At 40.3% G+C, this 9576-nt stretch overlaps 1 protein-coding gene across 1 annotated transcript; it reads left to right on the top strand.

Moving 5' to 3' along the window:
* Positions 1-3370: 3370 nt before the first annotated feature.
* Positions 3371-8970, top strand: yipf5 (Yip1 domain family, member 5). Its single transcript, XM_049592753.1, has 6 exons — positions 3371-3520; positions 4379-4496; positions 4719-4894; positions 6263-6408; positions 6599-6780; positions 7723-8970. The coding sequence occupies exons 2-6, from the start codon at positions 4387-4389 to the stop codon at positions 7883-7885; spliced, it is 777 nt and encodes a 258-aa protein (XP_049448710.1). The 5' UTR covers positions 3371-3520; positions 4379-4386; the 3' UTR covers positions 7886-8970.
* Positions 8971-9576: the final 606 nt, after the last annotated feature.

Consider the following 9576-nt stretch of genomic DNA (forward strand, 5'->3'; position numbering starts at 1 on the left):
ATGTGGTAAGCAGTTCCTCCCTGCACCCTGGCTGCCTCGCGACTCGCGAGTGATTCATCATATGCACGGACCGAATCGGCAGTTCCACTCCTGGCCTGCACGCTCGCTGCTGAACTCAACTGAACTGAGAAATGAACAAATCAATTCCAGAAGTGATTCAGTTCATTAGTTCAGATTCGTTCTTTTGAACCATTTGTTCGCAAACGACACAACAGTATTTTGCTGTGAGGTGACAGTGCTAAACACTGTACCACCATGTCGCCTCAAAAACAATTAGCAACAATGTATTATTACAAATGCACAGACATACATTTAGTTGTGTTGGTTGTCTCTTAGGTCAGAGAGTGAATCAAAATCTTGGGGTTTACATTTAATTTTTGTAAAGAACCTTGTTCTGATGTCTTCATATGTGCTACATCGTAGCAGGAAATGTTGCTATGTCTCCACATGTCTCTGAGGACAGAGCTGACACAGCCTGTCTTCTTTAGGCCAGGTCTGCCTGTGTCTGTCAGTCTTTATAGCCAGGCTGTTTGCACCCTAATAATATATATTTAGATGCTTTGAAATCAGCGGTATCATCACTACTTTCCAGAAGGAGATGTATTTTCATGTTGACTATCATTTTGTCAGAGACTGTTAAATCTCAAGTGGGTGGAAATCTCCATTTTGGAACAAACAAACTTCCCCAAACTCTTCAGCTGCTGATTGTTATTTTAGTTCTCATGTAGCTCACTCACAGAGAGATGAAAGCTGCTTCAGAGAAAGGACCCTGCAAGCACCAGATGCCTGCTAATTTCATGATCTGTGCAGCAGCCGTATCAGCGGGGTGGCAGGAAATTGAATTAGATGAATTAAAGGAATTTATTTAATCTCGTAAATGTTCAGAGAAAATGTGCTCATCCATTTCTGCTAAAAATAGACCTGTGTGTGTGTGTGTGTGTGTGTGTGTGTGTGTGTGTGTGTGTGTGTGTGTGTGTGTGTGTGTGTTTTGTGCTCATTCACATGTTCAATATGTTGTGTGCAGAAGGAGGAAAATTATCTCCCATCTGCATTTTTTTTTTTTGGTCCCGGAGAACATATAATAAGATAGCTTCATCCCCTGCTTTTTCCTCTCTCCTTGAGAGGCGGAAAAAGAAATCTTAATTGAGGGTACAGTAGGTGGTTTGAGATGAGGGGTTGCGGCAGTAGAGGAAATTTAGTAGTTTTAATCCACTCATCCACCCAGGCAGTAACAGCAGGATTACAGTAGAGACTTTATAAAAGAAGCCAATTATGACAGCATATGGCAATACACTGCCCTAAATTCAATTACCCTCTCTGGCACTTTTCAATTTTCTTTCATTAAGTGGATTAAGAAGAAAGACATGTTCTTCAAGTTTAGAAACGATTAAAACTCTAAAGGAAGATGAGAGGCAATGGAGGGGAGGATACTCATTTCTGCTTATGATTAGTCATGGGTGTTTGCTGTAGGAATTCATGTTTCCAGCATCAAATTGATTTTGTTCATCATGAGGCAGAGAAATGATCCATGTCAGGCCTGCACATCTGAGAGGTTTCTTAATGACATTTTTTTTTTGTTTGTTTTGTTTATTGGGTTTTGTTTGTTTAGTTTTTTTTTTTTCCTCACCCACCCAAACTTTTCACACATCATGACTTGCCTGTCTTTCAGCATAAAAAGAGACCTGCAGTACAAGTGTCTCTGGGCTAGCTTAGAACAAGTGGTTTAACATGAAAGGCTTGAATCTAGTTGCCAGCATTGCCTTCAACAGGAAACTACATTTGACAGATGGTCACAGAGTTTCCTGGCAAGAAAATTTCCTCCAAACTCGTGCAACCTTGCTGAGACGACTGCTTTGTGCAGCGCTGACCAAAAGGCTCCTCTACGTATTGTGGCCCTGAGACCCATAACTCAATCAGAGTTTCTCTGTTTAAGACAGAAGAGGCTCAATACGTCTCCTTTGAATAATGAGAAAGTTTTCCTCCATGCCTTTTTCCGCTGTATTTATTTTCCCATTTCTCATTCTGTAAAGAATTCTGTAACTCCAGGCCAGGAGCAGAGCCAAGTCTGTATAATTTACTTCCTTTTCACACTGCACCAGTTAATCTATGGCTAAAAGTCAGACATTTTATTGTTATGGATGCCAGAGGTGTTTTTGTTTCAGCACTGGTGTGGAAATAATCTTGTTTTAATAACCCCTGGGTAGGACGCCAGCGTAGTAGTTTTCATAGATGTGACAGAAGGACATTGGTATGAATTTCCTAGTTTTGCAGTATCACAAAAAGTCAATTTGATCATTTTATATTTACCATATGTCTTTGTCATCTGAATTCATATGTATTTTGTTGTTCCTGTCGGCCTTTTCTCTTGTATCCTCTTGACTATAATATAAAGCATTAGTGAGGATCAGCATGATTCTTCCTGCTTCTCATCTGTTCTTTTCATTTAAGGTCAAGCCTACATCAGTAATGCTGTGCGCCTCCCATTCCCTCCTGTCCCTCAGCAGAGGTCGTCAGCCTATTATTTTACATTATCTGTCATCACCAAAGAGGATGGATCCACCTGCAGTATTTGGTAGCCGTGCAGTTCTCCTGCACCGGCAGAGTGATTGATCTGCTCCTTTGCATCCTGATGAAAGGGTACACCTTTGTTCTTGCAGGTGCCCAGCGCTTGTCCTATTAAATCATCTTCTACCCTCTGCCTGTATTTCTTACCAGTATCAGACACAGGTTTTCTCAAGCTATAGGTCAGAACCCAGTAGGGCCTCATACCTACCTGTGGTGTGCAGAAAAGGAGGTAGTTTGTGATGTTTAACCATATCTCTCTCTGTTTTTAACACAAGTCTTGGATGTGTTTATTAATCATTGTTAAAAGAAAGACTGAATATTATAATAGGGGGTTATTGTGTATCTGCACGCAGTAGCAAGTGGCCTTTTAGTTTTTTATTGGTACTTTGGACTACTGTGTAAATGCATCAAAACCACTTAATAGCCTATTAATGTGATATTTGCAAAGCATCCATGACCTCGTAAAATGTAGGCTGCAGATGTTCATTTTTCATGAGGGCAATCCATAACACTAGAGAGTCTAAGAACTAAAAGTGGATTGACCTTTACAATAAAAATATTTCTGCTTCCATAATGTCTCCCATTCTCTGTATTAAAACACCATTTCAAAGGTGAGCAGGAGGACTTCATAAGGATTTTTAGCACAGGTCTGTAACATTCAGAAGTGCGCTATTTCACCCAGAAAAAACCCCCATTATGAGGCATAAAAATAATTGTATTTACTATACTATGTAGTATATTCATACAATATTCCAGCCTGTAGTTGGCAGCTATAGTTGTAATACCGACAGCCGCCTGTAGATCGCGCCATATTTTCCACAGAGGGCAATTTGCCAATGTCCCTAACAACTTCCCGTCGGCTATGTTTTCACCCCGGAAACTTTACCTTTCTCCTGACACGTAGCAACCGCAACCAAGTTGGCAGGACTCTAGGTAGATTTGTCAAACAACATAGGTAAGTGTTAGCATTATCAATGCTTTATAGCTTAAGTATAATGCTTATGTAAGGAGAGTTGAACGGCATATTAAAGCCGCCGCTGACATTATGCACGAAACACGCAAGCTAGGTCTCCGCAACTGATTTAGCTAGCATTGGCTAGCCTGCTAGCAGCAGAGTTAACGGTACGTTAGCCACCCCGAGATTAATATTAGCGTTTGTTTACTTAACAAGATAAGTTACTTCTTCTTTTAGGTGGTTGACAGTATACAGTTAAATATTTAAAAGTCAAGTAGACTGTCAAGATATAATTCTATCTTTGTTTTGTTTGTGTGTGAAGCTGACTACGTTAGCTAGCTACTTTAGCTCTCAGTTGTTTTAAATTGTTACGAAGAAACCTTTCATGCAATCTTAACCTAACAGCAGCTAGATAGAGCAGTGAATAACAGTTCAAATGTATTAAAGACAACGACGTGTATCGCGTAACCTAGTGAATATTGGTTGAGCTAACGAGATACAGAACGTCCGTCAGTTAACGGTCCCTGACGTTAACGTTTTTTTATTGCGCTAGCGTGATTTAACACTCGGTAGAGATGCTAATAGATAGACGTGGTTGTTTAAGTCCTAGTCTCGGTTTTACCAACAGCAGTATTGACGCCTCAAACATTCTCAGCCCTGGTAGTGATGGCAAGTTGTCTTTTCCAGGTTATGTACATGTTGTTGTTCAGGCCAACTGGACTTTATATTACAAAGCTTAGTCATTCAGTGAAACAGCTCTTAACAGTTTTATAACGTTTGTATTGTATCATTTCACTGTAGACCAAAGTACCTAGCTGATAAGTTGTGCTTCTGTTTCTTCTCCTGTGTTTCCAACAGACTGAAAGATGTCAGGGTTTGACAGTTTTAACACAGACTTTTACCAGTCTAGCTACAGTGTAGATGACCAAAACCAGGCAGCCTATGGCTACAGCAACACTGAAAACCCCTACAACAAGTAAGTAAAGACAGCCTTATGCTCCTCAGCTGTTAACACCTCCAAGAGCAACATTATTATTCTTGCATGTGCCATTTCAGCTGCTGAAACTAACCAACTAACCTAACCTAAATCTAGCATTTTGTTGCCTGGCTGCATACTATGTGAAATAGACAGCTTTAGAAATCATCTAATATCCTTTCAGTCAGTGAATACTGTTGAGTGTTATTCTGTGTTTCCCAGGCAGTACGCTGGTCAGTATGACTACTCCCAGCCCATGGCTTACTCCTCCCCAGGGATGATGCCGCCCCAGCAGCCATACACAGGACAAATCTTCCAGCCCACACAGACCTACACCCCATCACCAGCACAATCCATGTATAGCAGCAGCTTCGATGACGAGCCGCCACTGTTAGAAGGTAGGGAGACCACAACCTGGAAGCTATGACTGCTACCTTCCTCCTTGGTTCTCATGCAGCTCTTCTCACTTCTCTTAAAATGTTTTACATTTGCAAGAGCAGGAATTTTGTGAGTGACTCTGAGTGATATTCTGTCAGATGATTGCTATTTCTATACTTAAAATTGATAAAAACCACTGAGTCAGAGTTGGTTACAGCTTCTCAACAATGAAAATTTTCTGTAGTTACGCTGTTTCATATTAGTAGTTAGTATTTATAGTTGAATACCTTTATTGGACTTTGTAATTTGGGGTAAACTGGAGAATAATCAGTTAGTGAAAATAATCTCAAGTTTCACTGTCAACCATTTTTTGGAATAATTGCATGTGAGTTGTAAAGCACCAGCTGAATTCCTAAAATATAAAATTATAGTGGTCCTGTTGAAATCAGTCTGTAATCTCACTTCTGGGATATGAACCTAAGATCTGTTATTAAGGCGTGAAATTAAAGTTTCATTTGCCAGGTGCAATCACTACCAGAGGCAGAGAATCTCATAGCTGCAGAGTTTTGATAGCATAGACGGGACTGATGGATCAAAGGCTGGCTACCTGGCAAAGTGACTGCAAAATTGGCTGAACTGACTTTTCCAAAAGTTTCGCAGCAGTTTCCATCTAGTTACACACATGAGAAAACTTAGCAGACATGCTACCACTAAAAAATTTTTAATTACATTGTGTTGTTGACTCTTTGGACCGAGCCATCCGGGCTTCAATGTGCAATAGTTGCACTTTTTGCTTCTCACACTTATAGAAATTGAAGATTTTTTAAATTATTTTTTATTAAACGACAGACTAAATCAGTTTAATACATCTGACCCCACGTAGACCTAGAGGTCAGTCTTTATTGTTCTCATTGCGTCCATTCCTGTGCTTGAATATACGTGTGGTACCACACAGCTATGTATCAATGTCAGACTGACTTCTGAGCTTTGTTAAATGCACTGAAACCATGAAAATGTTGATGATCGTTTTAATTTAATTCACACTTTAAACTAAAATGAGTGTGTCCTGGATAGGGGAAGACAAACCTTCAGGCTATTCTGAGGAGAAATCCTTCCTTGCTCCTCATGCAAAGCTCTGAGGGAGAAGTTTAATTATTCCAGGAGGCGAGACCTTTCTTTGTAACTGTGAAGGCGTAGTGTTTGTATAGTAAACCAGTTGTGCACACTGTATGCTGTTGCATCTCTTCCACGCTTTATTCTGTCACCATTATTCTTTCCAAAGTTGTTATGCAACTCTTATTAGTTTATTTTTTTTTCTTCCAGCTATGTCTGATCATAGATCATGTTCTAATATCCAACATTTCTGATGTGTGTTTTCTCTGCCTTAGAATTAGGGATCAACTTCGACCACATCTGGCAGAAGACTCTGACGGTGCTCCATCCATTGAAGGCAGCAGACGGCAGTATCATGAATGAGACAGACCTGGCTGGCCCCATGGTCTTCTGTTTGGCATTTGGAGCAACACTTCTCCTGGTAAATCATTTGGTTATCATTAGTAAATAATAATTTGTAGGAATTTGTGTCAGTAAAACAGGCACTGACATCCCTGCAGCACCTTATGAAACAAACTGTACACCTACCTGTACAGCTGTCAAAGTGTAGGTGTGTGTATATCTCTGTCTCACTGTGTGGATGTATGTATTCTTTGCCTTTCCGTTACCAGTCAGGTAAGATCCAGTTTGGCTACGTGTACGGTATCAGTGCAATCGGCTGCCTTGGCATGTACTGCCTCCTCAACCTAATGAGTATGACGGGCGTCTCATTCGGCTGTGTGGCCAGCGTGCTGGGATACTGTCTCCTCCCCATGATCCTCCTCTCCAGCTTTGGAGTCCTCCTCTCTTTACAGTGAGTACACAGGGAAACAGTAAAGTTTATGAATGTTATCATAACCTGTAAGTCAAACAAAGGCTTTTCTTTGTCTTTAGACCACACTGCTAGACACTGTTGAGTTCAGGTTCAGTTCACATATAGCAGGAGTTTAGTACAGCAGGGGAAAAAAAACAAATGCCAAAAACTGACATAATTCTCTTACTGGGGACTTTGGTAACATTTTGCCCACAGGCAACTTTGGTATAGTTTAACTATTTTTATTAAAATAAAAATAAGAAACATTTCAAACACTTCTATAATGCACTGTATAAACACTGATCAAACACTTTCCAAAAGGCAACAGGTCACAACAAGCTATTAAACTGAAAAGCATCTATGAAATTGAAAATACGAAATGTCGGTTGCTTTTCCTCGTCCCACTGATCGACACATCTGATGCTCTCTAATGTCAGCATGTTTCCATTCACATGTCCTTCAAGAGTGGAGCAATGCCAACACACCTTCCATGTGTTATGCACAACTCTCTCTCTCTCTGTTGCTGTTGTAGCTGCTTGGGAACTAGCATGCAGGTCTTCAAGCTCCAGCATTTCATTTGCAACCACCATAGTGTGGCTGACTAGCATGCCGTTCAACATGTCGTGCTAACCACAGCACATGTTGCTAATGGCATACAGTTAAATGTTTCCAGGCAGAACATCAATCAACACACTGCATATTCTAAATGTTACACCCCTACTATAGACAACTTTGCGTAGTTTACACTTCTTGTATTTTGAAAATGATCACTGGTTGCTTAATGTGCTCAGTTTAAGTGCTATATTAATGTTACTTTAGTTGGATGTTTAGGAGTTTTAAAAATAGCTCTACATTTAATAAAACTATATAAATTTAGCCTTACTGCAGCTAACTGTTCAAACACTGAAAGGTAACCTCCTTCTACTTTCTTGTCCTTTTTAGGGGCATGATTGGAATTATACTAACGGCAACAATCATTGGCTGGTGCAGTTTCTCGGCCTCAAAGATCTTCATCTCGGCATTGGCCATGGATGGGCAGCAGCTGTTGGTTGCTTACCCGTGCGCTCTCTTGTATGGGGTCTTTGCACTCATTTCTGTATTCTAAACAAAGTCATCGTGTAAGAGTTTGAAATAACCACTCCCCAGTTTCTGTAATTTCAGTGTAATTAGTCGTCAGTGTAATTAGTGTAACTATTGGCCAATTACACTGTTACACTACAGAAAAATGGGAGTTCCTGTCTAAAACGGCACCAAGGTATTTTTTTTTTTCTTTTATAAACAAGCCTCCGCCTCTCACTACATTCCGACTTGACCATCTGCAGGGTGGAGTGCATTGTCTCTCTTATGTCTTCTCTCCACTTTGTTCCCCTCACACATCTTAAAGGAGAGGACTGTCAAATAAACCTGGTGAAAAATAACTCCTGTGGACCACGTTGAGCCTCAAACGACCTGGTGCAGTCCTATGATTTTAAGGACATCAAGGGGGAGGGAAGTGAGCAATTAGTTCACACACTTGAAACCAGAGGAGACAATTTAATTTGGACACAGACAGGAAAAGGTTCTCAGTTTTCTCAAGATGGACTGATAACCAACCCTCCGCAAACCCTGCAGGCTAATTTGGAGCCAGTGGAAACATCATGATTTTCGCAAAAGCTGTTGTTGGTTCTGGCAAACCCAGTGATTCTACAGCTGCGAGACTAAGGGAAACGCCCATTTTCCTTCTGCACAAGACTACAGTAGCTCATTCTGTTTTTCCACCCTAGGAAAAGGTGGAGAAAAATAGGGGATCTTCTTCTTTTCTCCGGGACTGAGGAGTCATGAATTTTATCATTTGCTCATCACAGCAGTGATCCAATCTTTGATGTAAAAACAGCCGCTCTGCTATATCTTATGTATTGTTTCATTATATTCTCTTGAGATTCGTTTGAGTTTTGATGCCTTTAAAGAAGAAAACACAGTTTGCACAAAAGCATTGTTTTAATTTTCAAAACCAAACAAATCTGATTGGATATTGAGAATTAAGAGTCTGAGAGATACTGTATATTTCTAGGTACAGACACGTCTCCATAGGTTGTTGATACAGTTTGCATCCTTACATCTTTATTTTAGAGTCAGCTCACTTTGTATGCTCTGATGTGTCATCTGTTGTTCATGTCTTCTCATGCACATTAAAGTTGTCTTTGAAAGTTACCTGCCTTGTGATATTAAAAGGTGCATTATACAGTAAAGCAGATAATTGGAAGAAGTCATGTAACCTCTTTAAAGAGAGCCTGAAACTTCGATTTTGTTTGGCCCGTGGAGCTATAGCTATTAGCTGTGTGGCAGAAGGAAGGCAGGTCTGCACTGGACGAAGTGGGTGTGTGATGCATATTGACAGTTACCAACAAGCTGGGCTGATATTATCACAGCTGGTGGGTAGATCAAAGGAAATAATCTGCATGCTTTGATGATCATCATTGTCATTTTTACTGCGTCTTTGGTCTGGAAGGCCTTCAAGATTTGAAATGAGGTCTATAATTGTATGAAAAGTGAGTGCAGACATTCCTCTGTGGACATGTTCACACCTCCAGCACTTGACACATCACCTCTTAGAACATTTCCAGTTCTTTAGTCATCAGTTTCAAAAACTCTTTAAGCTATTATTTTTTTTCTGTTTATTTTAACCAACTAGGCAGCAGGTTTTGACAAGAGCAGTAAAACAACCTCTTCCTTATACCCTGCCACATAGGAACTACATATTCTCAAAATACTCAAACTTAACACCAAACAGATGACAGGATTTCTCCCTGACGATGT

The sequence above is a fragment of the Epinephelus fuscoguttatus genome, linkage group LG12 (assembly GCF_011397635.1).
Source record: "Epinephelus fuscoguttatus linkage group LG12, E.fuscoguttatus.final_Chr_v1".
NCBI classification, from domain to species: domain Eukaryota; kingdom Metazoa; phylum Chordata; class Actinopteri; order Perciformes; family Serranidae; genus Epinephelus; species Epinephelus fuscoguttatus.